Raw genomic sequence first — 18,542 nt, 5'->3', positions numbered from 1 at the left:
TCCCTTCTTCCCTCTTATCTACCGTGATCTCTCTCGATGGGTCAAGCGGTTACTTCGTAGCGCTACTACCACACGCCAAAAAAAAAGGTAAATTTTATTTTTTCCTTAAAAAAAAGGTAAATTTTATTTTTTAGTCAAAAAATGTAAATTCAATTTAATATAAATTACTATAAAAATATGACATCGTGTTGAATGTCGCATAGTAATATTTGTACTCAACAATGAATAAAATTACTTGCATTTAGAAAATTTAAATTTTTTAGTCACAGTCGATATTGTTATTTCATAAAACTTATGTTTCTTAAGTCACAGATAATCTGACTACTTGAGAATGAAGCGTTAGATTGTTGAAATTTACGTTCACAATATTTTCATTGGAGATAGGGTTCTTAGGTCACATTTTTCTCTGTATAAAAAAAAGTCACAATTTTCTAAATAATAATATTAAAATATTAGAGTTTCTAAAAGAAATATAATATTAGAGTTTCTATAAAAAAAAAATAGAGAAACTCTAATAACGACACTTAAGCAATAACATTAAAATATTAATATATAATATTAGAGCTTCTACAACAAAAATCTAATATTAGAGTTTCTACAAAAAAATATATATAGTATTAGCGAAGCTCTAATTAAACGTCACATAGATAATTTTTATTGAAAATGCACGAGAGAGTTGTGAGAATCTGGTTAATAAGGGGACTAAAATTGCATTTAAGTCAAAAATAAATTAAAGATCGTTATAAATTTTCAAAGTACAGTAAGGAGGATTTGACATGATTTTAAGAAAATATGTTAGACATCGTTGATAAAGTTTAATCACTATTAATGACAAATATGTATCTTGTTTTTTTTTATTATAATTATCAAGTATTAATATTATTATTTTTGATGAAGTATTAATATATTTTTTGACAACTCAAATTTGTGGTTATATTAGTATGAGTTTTATAATTTTTAGTTATATAAACATCTCGTTGTCAATTATTTTTATATAAAAATACCTCAAATTTTGTTTTTAGTCACTATAAAAAAATTTCAATAAGTTTTGGTTCCCCAAACTATGTGACATCACAACTTTTAGTCCCTGATTTTAGGCAACCCATATGTGCTCTTCATATTCATAATATCATAAGAATTTGTCCCATACAAATTTAGAATTTTTTAACAAATGATGAATTAAATATGAAGTTTTAAGCACCAAAAATATAACATTTATTTATAAGAAATTAACCTTTTTCAAGAGAGATTTCTATAATGTACTAAAAATGGTTGTGGGAGAAAAAATCAAAATTAACCCTTTTCAAAAGAGATTTCTATAATGTACTAATTGAAAAAAAAAATCAAAATTTTTAAGGATATACATATGAGTTGATTCCTAATTGATTGTTAATCTTATTATGTGAGAGTGAACATTCGAATTGAGAAAGGTAAATTTTTATAATCAAGTCGATATTATGCTAGACTGAACGATTGAATTAAGAAATTAAAAATTTGTTAGTCACGGTTGGTACAATCGTTTGACATATCACAATCTTTTTATTGTAACAATTTTTTTTAACACCCTTGCAAAATCCAAAAAATTGTAATCATATTTTATCACGAGCTTATATTTTATTTTACTGACTTATAGCTTAAAATGCCATGTCATTTCATGATGTGACAAATCATCAAAAATTAAAGGACCAAATATATGAATTTTTAAAAATAGGGAGACCAAAATTACGGAAAAGAAAAGAAAGAGACCAAAATTGCTATTTTTTTATAGAGAAAAAATCGTTGATTTAGTGAAATAGGGGGACCAAAACTACATTTAAGCCATTAAAATAAGCTCACGGGGACTATTTAACTTTTTTGTTAATAAAATTTTATTAAAAAATATTTATTTTTTTAACAAGCAAAAATGGAATATATTAACATCATATAGAAATTCTGACTAGCACAAGACGTATCAGATAGAACCTCAAAAGTTTACATACAACATACCACCGGACCGAACATTACTCAGTGGGCTAACATCTTTCTCCGAAACACTTCTATTTTTTATAGATTAACAATGTCGTTTTTTATACCACTAGTTTAATTCCACTGCTACTCTTATGTAACTACTATGGGCCCTTCTTTGCCTTCCTGATGTTAGAGCCTCTCGCTCTCGCACTTTACCACCACCGTTCTTTTTCCTGAGGGCGAGATTTATACTTTGGTCACAAAAATGGAAATAAAGTACATAGTTTCATTAAGCTCAAAGCAGTTTGCTGCAGAGTATTTAAAGGGTCACGTTTTCTGTTTTTTGACATCAAGTTTTGAGGGTTTCTTTCACCAAAACGGCGGCTAGGGTTAAGAGGGTTACTCTTTGTTCATATCTAGGTTTTGAGTGTTGATTCTTTCATCTTGTAATCACTTATCATTGAAATCTCTTGATCACGGGAAGACATTAGGGAAAATGGTAGAATTAGGGTTGAAGTCTAATTCTTGCAACTCTTTTGTATTGAATCTCGTTGTAATCAAGCTTTTCATTGATAGTGGGTCAGTTTTGACTGAAGGAACATGTCAACATGAAAAGATTGAGGTCAGTTTTGACTGAATTGGGTAAACAATTGCTTCGTGTTCTTTACAGTTTTATTGCTTATCTTTTGTTCGTAATTATTATTGCTATTTCCACGTTTTGATTGCTTATTCGATTTGCTCCACACATCAAGATTATTATTGCTAGTCCCACACTCGTGCGATGCACGGGTGTTATGCGGTATTTATATTATAATGTTGAAAAATCATTCTTATAAATTGAAACAATAAGTATTATGAAAATTATAATAATAACATCAACAACAACAAAATAATAATAATAATTAAAAAAGTTATGTAAATATAAGGTACATATTAAAGATGTGTTTATACATTTCGAAAAGATTACAATGGATCCTATTGCATCTATCAAAATAAGTTGGTAATTCATAAATTGTCATGTCGCTATGAAAACGGTTTGTGGTCATACTCATACACTGTGCATTTGATTCTTAATTGGACACTATAATTCAATATATAGTATAAAAGATTAATTAGTGCGTATAATTTAGTAAAAACTATTATTATTAGTTGAGTGGGTGTATAATGAAAAGTTATAGATATATAAATGTAGGCATATGGAAAAGTGTATAGAGATGACAATGATGTAAGTAGAAGTGATGTGGCATTATTGAGTGGTTTAATTGGATATAAGTGGCTGACGTGGATTAGGGAGATTAGTGGTTGCACAACTATCTAAGAATTATATATATAGACGTTTATACATTTAAAAAACTTATTTATACATCACATTTGAAGTTACTTTGGTATCTTCTTCATTAACATTGATTAGCAATATCTTTAACTCATTCTTCAAAATAACTATGGAAATGACAACATATAATTGACAATGAAAAACAATCGATGTTGAAACATAAATTTTTATTTATATTATAAATCTCATTGGAGGATTCTGAGTTGGATAAACTACTTCATTATCTCTTACAAAAAAACTACTGTATTATCAAATTTGACATTTATATTAATTTGAAATTTATTAGAGCAAAGATAAACCAACCTAACTCATACTCAAATATTGAATATGATAAAAATCATACAGGGCATAACAATCATTAGTAAATTTTATTTTATCTTTTTTTTTATTAAACATTAGAAAGTGGTCCTGACAATCGGCCAACTCCTTATATTCACAAAGATTGGACAAAAGATTATTAGCAAAAACATTATTTTTTTTGAAAAAAATAAAATAAAATACACAAAATAATAAAATGAACAAAAAAAATTTAAAATGAATAATAACCCAAAATAATAATAATAATAATAATAATAATAATAATAATAATTACAATTAGTACCCCACATTAAATAGATGTAAGTGGATGATGTGGTTAAATGAAAGGTTTTCATTGGTTTGTGGATTAGGGTTTAGATAAGCAATTTCACAACTATCTAGGATTTATATATATAGATTCGATTTGCTCCACACATCAAGATTATTGGTGTGATTCAATCCAAATTCACAACACGTACCAAGAAAAGGGGGAGAATACAGTGATGAATCAAGGTTTCGTATTAGTGTTATGATATAAGAATTTAAAATAATATGTTCTGGTAAGAATATTTAGAATTTGTCTAGAATTTAAGATTAGTTAGTTATTTAAAAGATATATATATATTTTTTTTTTTTAATTTTATTTCATTTTGTTTTTAAAGGAATCTTAGACACAAGGTTATCGTAAGCAATTCGGAATAAAGAAACTCATATTTTATTTCATTGTAAAATAGAAGATACTTAGGAGTTAGGAGCTAAGGAACATGTCAACATGTCGTCAAATTAAGCTCATGAATGAATGCACAAATGTCGTCTCGAGTTGAAAAAAAAAATGTATTCAGTCCTCATGTCTTTGGTTATAATATTATGCTAGTATGTTGAAAAAGAACTTGTTATTTTTTTTTTAATATTTATTATGGTCTGGAGGGATAAACACTAAGCACATCTAAGATTTCACACACACAAATATTTTTTCTCGATGCAGAACCAAAAGTAGCCTTTAGGCCCTCAATTTTTTATTTTTTATTTTGCATGGGATTCACTTAGAAAAAAAAAACGTCTAAGGCAAGTGTTAATATGGACCTCCTGAATATTCGGATGGTCCACCGTAGATCAATATAAAAAATTATTAAAAATTCTAATAATTGTCGACGATACTTTTTGAAATAAAAACTCACGATCCTCATATTTTGTCAGCTTAGACGGTGATCTAATCGATAATGGTTCAATATTAAATGCATATATTTTTTTTGTTATTTTAATCAAATTAGTACTCCATTTAAGTAATTTTTTATTAGTAAAAAAAAAGTAATTTTTTAATTATAAAAATTATGTAGATCATCAACCTCTAAATCAAATATTGTTCAAAAAAACCTCTAAATCAAAATAGGCGATATTTATCATTGTTGATATTTTGAACATTTTTATCGACATAAAAATACTGTGGACCTTGTCCATATATTATACAATTTACCCTATTTCAAAACTATTTGCTGTTAATAATTCATAATTTTAGTCTTGTTTATATATTTGTTCATTTGCCAATTATTTTGCATTTATCAATTATCATTCACATGCTTTCAAGGAAAAATAATTAATGCTACAAAATGATTAAGAACATATAGGACACTATTAATATGCACATATACACAAACACATACATACTATAAAATAGTGGAGATTATGGAATCAAAATACAAGCATAAATAAATATATAAGTGATTAATTAATTTACAGATGAAGTGAAGTATCTATTTCAGAGGTATCAAAATTTCTTGATGTTGATGATCCACCATGTGACCATGAACTCAAAGATGTGTTTGATTTCATGGTGTTCATATCACCTTGCTTGCTTGTCAAGTTTAGTCCAAGAGAAAGAGAATCATGATGAGTTTGCTTATTATTTGGAACTACCAACCTTTGTTGTGATGCTAAGGTGTTGCTCTCTGATGACAACAATGTAAGAAGTTGTTTACCTTCTCTCCTTTCTTTCACTTTCTCCAATTGTCTAAACCTTTCTTGAAGAAGAGCAATGGAAGAGTTCACCATGGTTGGATCATTATCTTGCCTACCCATTTGAAAGTTGTGAGTAAAGTTTCAATCTTTGGGAAGAAATTGGGAGGCAGTGGAGTAGAGTGGAGAGGAGGGGAAGAATTGACATCTATATTTTGGTGGGTTTGGCATATTGTGTTTTGGAAGTGATATATAATACAAAAGGAAATGCATATATTTGAAGATCATTTTTTTTAGCTGTTGAGCATATTATTTTTTGTGAATTCTTTCGTGTATATTTTATTTAAATATGTATCGGTATATTCGCTGATATGGACAATTATAATAGGTTCATAATTAGTGTTTATTAATTTTTTTATATTAAACACCAATCATAGACCTATCAGAGTTATCCACGTCAACAATATACCTATATATATTTAGATAAGATGTGTACCAGAGTATTTAACATTATTTTTTAGTATTTGGGTCCTTCTAATTGATTCCTGATGAAAGCAACATAGATTAGAATCAAGTGATGTTTGACAAAAAGACAAAGAGATAGTTGTTGAAGTTAGTATAGGGAGAAGGAAGGGTAGCTTCATGTGTAGCCAAAGGGACTTTTTGAATGAGGAAAATGGTAAGAGGTAAAGTCCAAATTGATGATGCAGAGTAGCAATTGGAATTGAGTATTTTGGAGAATAAATGGTTAGGTAATTGCTTATCTGTACTTGTCAATTTTAGACCACTATTTGTTTAGGAATGGTATGTACATCTTTGTTTGGTCTTTATGGTGTGTTACTTCTTTTTTGTTTTTGTAAGTTTTCAACTATTGAAACATAATGTTTTCCTTTATGAGGTGTCAGTTTAGTGATGAGATTTCGATCTTAAAATTTTAAGAAAGAGTTCAAATTCTTTTAGAGACAGGTAAAATATAGTCATTAATATTACTATAAGTAATAAAATATCGTAATTATTTATTGGTTTTTTCTAATTAACCCTCACATAAATTGAGGGTAAACGCCCTATGCTGACATAACACCAATTAAATTCAGCCATATGTGTCTAAGTCAAACACAAATAATTTTTTACCAAAAATTTTTTTGACTACTTTAATTTTCAAATAATTATATTTTAGGTAACTACTTTTTACTAATTATATTTTAGCTTACACATATTCTTATCATTTACTAAAAAAATATTTTTCGAAAATATTATTCATCTTTTCTTACGGATTCATCTTTTCTTCGTAAGATCAAATTTTTTCGCCGGCGCTTCGCTTGTCGCCGCTGCTTCACTTGTCGTCGTCGCTGCTTCACTTGTGATCCTTGAAGATCGCCGCTTCCTTAGGCCCCGGAATCACTTCTCTATCATCAGTCTCTTCACAAATTGTTTTTCAGAATTTTGTTTCGGCTACGTTTGTTCCAGAATCGGTTCATCTAGATAACATTGATTTTATTTTTTATTCTCTTGTATGTTTTAATCACTATTTGTCAATTTAACAATTCAAATAGCAATTACAAATCCCTCAAGGAATTAAATCGAAGCGACGACGACAAGTGAAGCGGCGGCGACAAGCGAAGCGCCGACGAAAAAATTTGATCTTAAGAAAATATGAATACGTAAGAAAAGATGAATAGGATTTGTTAAAAGTGTTTTTTAGTAAATGATAAGAATATGTGTAACTTAAAATATAATTAATGAAAAGTAGTAACCTAAAGTATAATTATTTGAAAATTAAAGTAGTCAAAATTATATTTTGGTAAAAAATTATTTATGTTTGACTTGGACACATATATGTCTGAATTTGATTGGTCATGTCAGCATAGGGCATATACCCTCAATTTATGTGAGAGTAGAGAAGTAGCCACCTTTATTATTTTATAATACAAAAGGAAATGCATATATATATTTTTTTCATCATCAATATCTGTTTCATTGGACCACCTAATCTAGTTTGGAGGTCAGTTCTTACATCAAGTGGTTTCAGCCCCCTTCCAATCGTAGTTGCGATGATCGAACCGTGATCTTCAATACCAAATTCAATATCAATCACCACTAAATCATCTAACGATCGACCGTGTTGTTGTTGTTTTGGAGCTTGGAAGGTGAGGTCTTGCTGTGGGGAATAGACAAAAGGAATTGGCAAGGAATATTTTTGGAATTTGCCATCAATCATTAATTAGTGATTAGTGTCCAATACTGTCCATGTCCATCAAAGAAAGAGAGAGAACTCAATGTGTAAAATTATATGGTTTGTTCGACTATACTCTCTAGCTACTTTCATAAGCTATAGTCCATTGTGACAATGAAAACAATATAAAATACAAATTATGTACTGTTCTATCTCATAGACCGATCAATGGTGTGGATTATGTAGTCATGTGCAATTGTTGCATCAATTAACGTCTCTCTCGTCAATTTGTTTCAAACTCTCTAAAATAAAATATTACACTCTTATAAAAGGATGGCAAACATTAAGCAAATGAACTTTTTCTAGAACGAATCGTTCGATAGAATTCGAGTTTAACTTATTGATCAGATTTTACTTATTTCGCAGATTATGGAGCCTCATTTCCCTGAAAACAGGAGATTAATACAAACAAAAAAGAAATTATCAATTATAATAAAATATGCAAAAAAAAATTGAAGAAATAAAATATGTAAAAATATATTAAATAAATGAAGTATTTCAATTTAGTTGAACATAATACGTTTTGTACATGTAAATTCCTCACTTTAAAATAAGTAGGAGAACTAAATTTAACAAGTTTAATACAGTACTATTTTTATTTTTTTTTACTAAAGTACTAAATTATTATAAAAACATAATCATGTGTTTTGAGACTTTAAGAAAGATAATGATGATGACTCCCGTGCATCTCTTTCAAATTCCTCACCCCACATAATAAAGAATGTTTGTTCTTCCAGTAGTGTAGGGCATGCATGAGCCATGACATATTGGTAATAACACCTACTTAATTTAGTTGTATTGATTGATATTAAAAATGATATTAAATTTAGTGTATATATATATATATATACTTGAATTAAGTATGCATGTATCATACATGTGTATCTCTTTTTTTTATTTTGTAGCCAAACTCTGAATTATCGGAACTCCTTTCCCTGAAAACCAGCTTGTTAATACAAAAGAAAATATATATAAGCAAAAAAATACTATTGATTTAATTTTGGACTATATTTATACTTTTTGCTTAGGAGTATATTTTATTAGGGAAAGAGTATGCTTAAAACTCAGTAGCTTTGAGTGAATGGTTGATTTGGTCTTAAATATTTTTACAACAAAGTAATTCATTCACCAGAAGACAAAAGATCAGTACAAATGATAGATAAGGGTTCATAAGACATTACCCACCCAAATTATTGAACCAAGGCTTTAAATTTTTGATATACTACCAACTAGACTAAGTGCAGCCTTGTTTCTGCATCTTTTAACATAGATTACTCTATTATTAATTAGACATTAGACATGCTAGATATAATATATTCACGCAATTAATCATAACCATTCTATAATGGAATCTATGACATGCATTTAGACATCCTCCAAACATTTAACTAATAACTAAATTTAGATTCAATTATTGGGAGGGTGTGAGCATAAGGAGGTTATAAGGAAAAAAAATAATTTATTTGAAAGTGCGTCTCTATTTATGAGTTGTGAGGAGATTATTTTTAACTAACCAGGTTATCTGGAAAAGATAATTTAATTTGGCATGGATATAAATGGTGGTTCAGTGTATCGTGGAGGAGACTCTGCTACCATATTAGAATTGAGTATTGAGCCTAACTCAACATGTTAGAAGTTTTATATTAGCTAGAGATATGATAAAGATAACCTTTATAAGTGTAGTGAAAACCTCAACTCTCGAACTAGTTTTTGTGATTGAGTATCGGCCATCTCGCAACTGATGTGAGACTTCTTAACATTGGATTCATACTTTGTTCATGTGAATGTGAAAGAAATGAATTCGTTAATCATTTGTTATTTGATTGTGATTTTTCCTCTAATATTTGGACATCAATTTTAAATTGGTTAGGATTATCAAGCATTTTTTCGAATGATGTCCAAATTCACGTTATTCAATTTTGTAGCAATTATCTTTTTGGCAAAGAAGTTCGTCGCCACTTTTTTTTACAATTTGGATAGTCTGGATTATTTGAAAAGAAAGAAATAATAAGGTGTTCGCACAAAATGAGATATCAACTGAATTGTTGCTTAACAAAGTAAAAGTTCTGATTTGATGGTGGTTAAATGTAGCTTAGTTGGTGGTTATCAGAGAGATATTTTTGAAAAAAAACTATGTTTGAACCCAAAATTCTCCATTTCTCTACGCTTAGAATATCAACCAGAATACTTGACAAAAGGGGAAAAAAAGTTTCCTATTATGATTTAAATTCTGTGGTGTGGTCCAATCTTATCATGTACTACCGGGGTTAGGATTTTTTTGATTAGATGCTCTCTTGAATGTCTTTTTCTTCCCCGAGTACCGTTTGGCCCAGCTTATTTCTGACTTTTTACTCCAAAAAAGGAGAAGTCAGGCCAAACAGTATTTTTTAGAAGTACTTAATAAAAAAAAGTAACTTAATTTGTATGTGTAAAATATATCAATAATCAACTTTTAGGAAAGTTAATATATGGAACTTTTTTTAGGCCAAAACAGCTTTTCGCTCCCTAACCTCTTCGAATCCCTGAGAAAGCAAAAATATTTAAGTGATATTGTTATATATTATTTTTTGACACACGTGATTAAATCTTATATATATGCATCGTCTTTCATAACAATCTTATATATAGCAATTATTCATTTGTATATGCAACGCAAATAATTCAGATTTAAGTGAGATATTCATTTATATGCATCACCTTGATATCATGTGCACTATTGCTATTATTATTTGTATTATTTTTACACATAGAAAATGCACTATTATTAATTTTCATCATCACAGTAAAAGTGCATACTACTATTCATTAAATAAAAATAATAAAAAATAATCATTCATTTTAATCAGTATATTTGTGGTAGATAAAATTAAACAGTTGATAATTTGTTATGTCATGTAATAATATTTTAACAAATATAAATTTATAAAATTTACGATGAATTTAAAGTTTATATCATTTAGATTATTTGTATTACATTTTACACAAAGCTAAAATTATTTTATATGTTACCGAGGTTCGTTAAAATTAAAGATTTCTGCATCTTTATTGAACATTTTTAATTTTTATGAATATCAATAACGTATCAAATTATTTTAAATTTGTGTAAAATTTGACATAGAAGATCTAAATAATATATACTTCTAGTTCTAATCAAACGGTAGATTTTATAAAACACTATTAAGTAAAATGTTATATATAGATTGCGTAAAAAAATGTTATATATAGACACACAAAATGTTAATATTTGTTTAATATATTTTTAAATCATTTTATTTATTTATAATGATTTTTGATATTATAAAAACTTTTACAAAATATTTAATCAAACAGATCTTAAAAAATAGTTTATTTAAAGTTTTCCAAAAAATGAAATCACCAAACAACTTTAACTTTATTTCTAAAGCACTTATTTTGAGCTTATTTTTAAAGTAACTTTTAGGCAATAAAAAAGTCGGGCCAAACGGTACCTAAGAACACCTTATATTTAATCAGGTTTTATTAATATATTATTTGACTACTTTAGAGAAAAAAAATATGCCACCATTTATTATAACTTATAAGAGTACATTTTTTTTTTAATAAAACCAACTTAATTATATTAAAAAGATTAAGCATAAAGTGTGTCTAATTTAACAAAAGTAAATCAAACAACAAATTACTTATTGGTAATCCCTAAACAAGTTAAAGATCAGTCAACCACACATGTAATAATTAAATTCTTTTGTTTGGTTGATTAAAAACCTTGTTCTTTCTTTCCAACAAAATATTTTTAGGAAAATGTTAACATGGACTTATAGCGCGGGTTAAAAACACAAATGTGACAATATTTATTTTTGAAAATGGTAATTATACTTTTTAAATATTAAATTATTATTTAATGTCACCTTTAAATACAGTACTTAACTTCTAACATGTGCACTCTTGAACTCAGAAAAATGTAAGACAGCAACAGTTATGACAATTATCACTTGGATTGGTTTTACAATTGAGTTTGGTTTTGATAAGTTTGTGCAGAGTGAGTAGTTTGATAAGGTTGATAAAGATTTAGTGTCATGGAATTCTTTGGTTGATGGGTGTGCTAAGAACAGTGATGTTGAGTTCGCGTTGAAGGTGTTCGATGAAATGCCTAGTAGGGATAAGTTTACTTGAACTGTTTTGCTCGACGGGTTGTGTAAATGTGGAAAGGTTAAGGTTGCCAGAGAGATATTTTTTTAGATGCCTGATAAGAGTTTGCTTTCTTGTAATGTTATGATTAATGGGTATATGAAGTGTGGTAAGATCGATTTGGCGGATGGATTGTTTTGTCATAAGTTGGAATTCAATGATAGCTGGATATCAGCTCAATGTGTGTTTTTATGAAGCTATGGAGTTGTTTGAAGTGTTGTTGAGTGCTCTTTCTGCTGTTCCGGGTTTGGCTGTTCTTAGTAATGGAAGATTGATTCATTTGTTTATAGTTACGAATGGATTTGAGTTGGATGGTGTACTTGGTACTTCATTGACAAAAATGTATTCTAAGTGTGGCAGTATAGAGAGTGCTGTGTCTGTTTTCAAATCAATAGCCAAAAACAAATTGTGGCATTGGACGGCTATAAATTGTGGGCTTATGATTGAATGGTTTGGCTGATCAAGCTCTTGAGCTTTTTATGGAAATGCAAGGAATTGGAATGAAACCTCATGCTATAACTTTCATAGGTTTTTTTTTTTAATGTTTGTAGACATGCAGGCAGGCATGGTAAATGAGGGAAACCGAATTTTTCAAATGATGATAAATGAGTATAAAATTGATCTCATAGTTGAACATTATGGTTGCTTCATCCACATTTTATGTTGAGCCGGGCATCTTGAACAGGCAAAAAATATCATTGAGAGGATGCCAGTGACTGCGAGACCCAACAAAGTTATCTGGATGAGTTTGCTTTGTGGTGCTAGGAATCATGGAAACTTGGAAATTGGTGAATATGCAGCTTGAAATTTGATTGAGGAGGATTTAGATGCTCATACCGGGTGTTATACTGTACTTTCCAATATGTATGCTGCAGCTGGGAAGTGAGATAAAGTTTCACATGTAAGAGAAATGATGAAAAAGAGATGAGTGATAAAGGATGCTGGATGAAGCTTCATTGAGCACAAGGGTCAACTTCATCGATTTATTGTGTGAGATTGATCACATCCCCAAACCCAGGATATATATGCAAAGTTGAGGGAGATGAGGGAGAAACTGAAACTGGAGTGACATGTTCCTGACACAAGCCAAGTTCTGCTAAACATTGATGGTGTCATGGTGAGAAGGAAAAATAAATTGAATTAGAGAACCGCAGTGAGAGTTGCCCATTTCATTTGGTCTCATCGATATGGAAAGAACTCCTATTCGCATTATAAAGAACCTTCGAGTCTGTAACGATTGCCATGTAGTTACCGAACTCCTCTCAGCTATCTACGATCGTGAAATCACAGTGCGAGGTACATCTGCTTTCATCATTTCAAAAATGGATCATGTTCTTGCAATAACTTTTGCTGACATGTTGTGGATCCTTGTCGAGGTATCAGTTTTAAAAATGGTTACAGATATATTATATTGTTGATACTCATGATACTAAAGATTTATTGTTGATATTATATTGTTGATACTCATGATAATAAAGATATATTATATTGTCGAGGTATCAGTTTTAAAAATGGTTAAAGATATTCTTTTTCACATGATAATAAAGATGACGAATTTCATGAAAATGCTCTATAATGCCCATTCCGCAAACAGTTACATTACACAATAGCATGATTTGCTAATTCAAATCAAAATTTACAGTTGTACCAAAATTTTAAGAGCATTGCTATACATAGCGAAGGAATGTATCCCGAAAGCATCCCGAGTGGAAATTGGCCAATGAAAAATAAGCATAGTGCAGAATTCATGGGAATTAATTAAATAGATGGAAAAGTCAAAAAAAGTGGCTGGACAGAATGCAGTTCGGGAGGAATTCGGGTGAATTTCTTTCGTGATAACTAGCATTCTCCAAATTTTAATTTATGAATTTTATATGGGAGTTACAAATTCAAGGTTCAAGGCTTATGCTACGGTGGATGATCTTCACAAGTGGTCCACCGAAGTGAAAGTGATTCTGGGCACTAAAATGGAAATACTATTCAAATCACTTAACATAAGGTGAATCTGTGGTGTATTTATTCACAATTTTCTCCTTTATAAAGTCACCCAATTAACTTATGATTAATTTTACGAATTTGACTCCAATTTGATATTTTTGAATTGTCATATTTGTTTTGTATTTCTGAAGAAATTTAACATGGAGAAGCTATCAATTTTTTTTTCCTTAATTTGTGCTTTCCTCCCTCCTCTTTTTCTTCTTTTTTTTGTTCTTTCAATTCATTTATAGCCCTGGATGCTTACACAGGCTGACCTCCATGGTGTATATTTAAGTGTAAATGTTTCTTTTACAAACTACAGTTTGTTTGAATTTATTCACGAGGACGTAACCTAACATTAGGAATGAGATTACATTATATCCCTTCACTGCAAAGAATCAACCACATTGAAGGGCATCTGAAATCATTTGTGTTTTACAGTGAGTAGGAAGTTTTTTCCTGTCTACACGAACTATATTACTTAAAGCAGGAATTATGTGGAAATATTTCACTCAGTGCAAGGGTCATGTCTTTTTCGTTGGCGTTTCTTACTTTTAGCAAATCATAACAGTGTATTAGAGAGTGCTGTGTCTGTTTTCAAAGCAATAGCCAACAACAAATTGTGGCATGGTTTGGCTGATCAAGCTCTTTAGCTTTTTTTATGGAAATGCAAAGAATTGGAATGAAACCTCATGCTATAACTTTGATAGGTTTTTTGAATGCTTATAGTCATGCAGGCATGGTAAATGAGGAAAACTGAGTTTTTCAAATGATGATAAATGAGTATAAAATTGATCTCATAGTTGAACATTATGGTTGCTTCGTCCACATTTTATGTTGAGCCAGGCATCTTGAACAGGCAAAAAATATCATTGAGAGGATGCCAGTGACTGCGAGACCCAACAAAGTTATCTGGATGAGTTTGCTTTGTGGTGCTAGGAATCATGGAAACTTGGAAATTGGTGAATATGCTGCTTGAAATTTGATTGAGGAGGATTTAGATGCTCATACCGGGTGTTATACTGTACTTTCCAATATGTATGCTGCAGCTGGGAAGTGGGATAAAGTTTCACATGTAACAGAAATGATGAAAAAGAGATGAGTGATAAAGGATGCTGGATGCAGCTTCATTGAGCACAAGGGTCAACTTCATCGGTTTATTGTGTTGGATAGATCACATCCCCAAACCCAGGATATATATGCAAAGTTGAGGGAAATGAGGGAGAAACTGAAACTGGAGTGACATGTTCCTGACACAAGCCAAGTTCTGCTAAACATTGATGGTGTCATGGTGGTGAGAAGGAAAAATAAATTGAATTAGAGAACCGCAGTGAGAGTTGGCGATTTCATTTGGTCTCATCGATATGGAAAGAACTCTTATTCGCATTATAAAGAACCTTCGAGTCTGTAACGATTGCCATGTAGTTACCGACACCTCTCAGCTATCTATACGATCGTGAAATGAAGTACATCTGCTTTCATCATTTCAAAAATGGATCATGTTCTTGCAATAACTTTTGCTGGCATGTTGCGGATCCTTGTCGAGGTATGAATTTTAAAAATGGTTACAGATATATTATATTGTTGATACCCATTATGGCTTCTTTTTCACGAGATAATAAAGATGATGAATCTCATGAAAATGCTCTATAATCATATTACATAATATTGCGCTCTCAGTGTCATCTTATTTTTAAGAAAATTGCTATAACCCCAGAAGTGAAATTTACAGTCTTTTGGTTTCAACCACCATATTTTGTTATCTTGAAGATTAAGAGAAGGATCTAATCTTGATTTCTCAAACACATGATAACAAATTTGAATTCTGCAGGAAGCAGAGTTTTTGTGCAACCAAAATGCTAAAAGGAACAATTTGTTTTTTCCAACAAACAAAACATAAACAATCAATGGTGTAGTGAATTTTTTTATTTTTTTTTTGCTTCTCATTTGACCTATCTAGGTGTATGGTTACCAACCACCTGACTAGTTTGAACACATTCATGCCTTTTTCGTGTGCAAACTTATTCATACTAAATACCAATCTTTGTGTAATTACATTTAAGTAGTTGATGTTTTTTGACAAATTTTAGTAGTTGAACTGGTTGCATTATTTAAACTAATTATTATGGGAGATTAAATAAAAGCATATGACTAACACAGCTCGATCAATATTCTGAATTCATGCACAAGAGTTGACATTTCTTAGGATCCATATTTCTAACATATAATCAGCCACATACAGGTTCTGCTTGTGTAATTACATTGGTGAAAATAGAAGTTAAACTCAACACAAATGCAAATGAGAGCAGAAGATTGCAGCTGAAGAGGCAGCCATATCTTGGCATTCTTATTGTCCGGGGACGAAGTTAGTAGCATATGCCCATGCGTTGTTGGCGACAGGGTCAGCAAGATGGTCGTAAAGGTTCTGAACAGGTCCCTTGCCGGTAACAATGGCTTGAACAAAGAAACCAAACATGGAGAACATAGCCAATCGGCCGTTCTTGAGTTCCTTCACCTTCAACTCTGCAAATGCATCAGGGTCATCAGCAAGACCAAGAGGGTCAAAGGCACCACCAGGGTAAAGTGGGTCTAATCCTTCACCAAGTGGTCCTCCACCAATTCTGTAACCTTCAACGAATCCCATGAGCACAACCTGAGTAGCCCAGATTGCAAGAATGCTCTGAGCATGGATCAAGTTTGGGTTGCCCAAATAGTCAAGGCCACCCTCAGAGAAGATCTGGGCACCAGCCTTAAACCAGACTGCCTCGCCGAATTTAACACCATTCTTTTCAAGGATTTCAGGGAAGGTACATCCCAATGCTCCAAGCATAGCCCATCTGCTGTGAATTACTTCAAGCTCACGGTTCTTTGCAAAAGTTTCAGGGTCAGCTGATAATCCAGCTGTGTCCCATCCGTAGTCACCAGGGAATTCACCAGTCAGGTATGATGGAATTTGTTCTGAGAATGGACCCAAGTACTTGGGTCTGTCAGGGCCATACCTGATTTTAACAACAGATCATACCAAGTTAAATACAGAAACAAATTATCACAACCTTACTTCAAATGTTAGCACAGGATGTTGCATTTGATTAGACCTTTACAAGACAAGATGATAACTATTAACTATAAGCTATGAAGCACAAATACACGGACACTTCCACACCGATAATAATGTGAGAAAATAACATAATTCAATGTAATCATATATGTTGGTGTCGTGTTACGTGTCTGACACGACCTAATTCAAGGAGTGTCCGTGATTCATAAATTATAGTCTATAAGCAGTTATATCACCAGTTAGTTATTAACATTTGATTTAATCTATTACATTACACATGCATAATCTATGGCTTTTGGGTCTTCCCCATCTAAGCTAAGAATTTTTGTTACTATGTTCTTAAGAGACATGATGAGACATAAGAGTGTTAAAAACCAAAACATTTTGAATTTTTTTGACTGTAATTGAACTACTTACCAAATGCTTTCAGGAGCACTCTTCACAGTACGACGCATGGTGAGGCGAGCTGGGCCAAAGTTACCAGCTCTCCTGATGAACTCATTTCCTTGTCTCAAACCAGTCTTACCAGTGAATGCTGATTGTTGGATAGCAGAGGTGGCCATGAGGGCTTTGAGGTTTCTTGCTGTTGTTCTCTTTAGTGTTAATAGCTAGCTAGTGTTGTTGTGAAGAATGAAGGAAATGCTACAAAGGTTTATAGATGTGTTGAGAGTGGCCACGGTGGAAATCATAAGATTTTGTGGATTAGGATATGCACAAGTCAGCAACATCTTATTGGTGCTGAATTTGGATGTGGATTCTCAACCTGATATTTTGTATTGATATTGTGGCTCTCTTTGTGCCATTTGGACACTGTGATCTTGTTGCTTATACGTTTTGAAGAGGGTGAATGTGAGCCAAGGAAATTAGGTCCACCAAAGTTAAGAAAAACAGAAACTTGGAATAGAGTTTGGATTGGGTATTAGGGAAAATAAGATAAGATTTCCTGCTGTCAAAATATTGATGTAGTTTTGCAGTTGGCTCGATCGTAATCGTTGGATCGAGAGACAATGGTTCGAATTTTAATGAAGATTTTGTTTTTTTAAAGATAGAAAACATCGAGTTTAAAATTTGAACCGTATGCTTTCAATCTAACGACCGTATGCTTTCAATCTAACGACCACCGTAAATCGACAACGTGACTGCATGAAATCATTGACTTCAGACAATCTTGGTCTGTATTTGTGCTTGTGCTATAGTGCAACTCCATTGCCCATCACATCTTTTATATGAGGAGTGCTAGCAACACACTTCAATAACAAACACACTCTAACACATTCTTTTTTATTGGTTAAAATTTATATGGGTACCATAAAAGTTATATGGGTCCACATTTTTTTATGGGACCCATGTGAATTTCAACCAATAAAAGAGAGTGTGTTGGAGTGTGTTTGTTAAAGAGTGTGTTGCTAACATTATTCCTTTTATATTTTGGATTAATTACTGTAATTTTTAGATCGAGTTAATAGAGTTGTAGGATAATTTTGTAAAAAAAACTAAAAAAATGTGTATCTTCATTTAAGCCTTAACATTTTGTATTCCTGAAATCATTTTTGGATTTTTTTTTTGGAATATTAATAATG

General features: G+C 31.0%; 1 protein-coding gene and 1 pseudogene across 1 annotated transcript; one reads left to right on the top strand and one right to left on the bottom strand.

The window, feature by feature from the left end:
* The first annotated feature begins 6,206 nt into the window (after nucleotides 1-6,206).
* Nucleotides 6,207-13,388, top strand: LOC123920855 (annotated as a pseudogene).
* A 2,685-nt stretch (nucleotides 13,389-16,073) lies between these two features.
* Nucleotides 16,074-17,617, bottom strand: LOC123920458 (chlorophyll a-b binding protein 215, chloroplastic). Its single transcript, XM_045972710.1, has 2 exons — nucleotides 17,380-17,617; nucleotides 16,074-16,903 (listed from the first exon to the last, which is right to left on the bottom strand). Exons 1-2 carry the CDS (start codon nucleotides 17,523-17,525, stop codon nucleotides 16,252-16,254), a joined length of 798 nt encoding a protein of 265 aa, XP_045828666.1. The 5' UTR covers nucleotides 17,526-17,617; the 3' UTR covers nucleotides 16,074-16,251.
* Between the last annotated feature and the right edge of the window lie 925 nt (nucleotides 17,618-18,542).

Source organism: Trifolium pratense, linkage group LG4, assembly GCF_020283565.1.
Source record: "Trifolium pratense cultivar HEN17-A07 linkage group LG4, ARS_RC_1.1, whole genome shotgun sequence".
Lineage (NCBI taxonomy): Eukaryota > Viridiplantae > Streptophyta > Magnoliopsida > Fabales > Fabaceae > Trifolium > Trifolium pratense.
The sequence above is the reverse complement of the archived record's forward strand: the minus strand, read 5'-3'. Positions and strand labels throughout refer to the sequence as shown.

What these genes read in the sequence shown, in the direction of transcription:
- LOC123920458 (XM_045972710.1), bottom strand. Translation starts at nt 17,525, where the DNA reads ATGGCCACCTCTGCTATCCAACAATCAGCATTCACTGGTAAGACTGGT. An exon ending in AGTGCTCCTGAAAGCATTTG is followed by an intron (nt 16,904 to 17,379) that starts GTAAGTAGTTCA and finishes TGTTAAAATCAG; the next exon opens with GTATGGCCCTGACAGACCCA.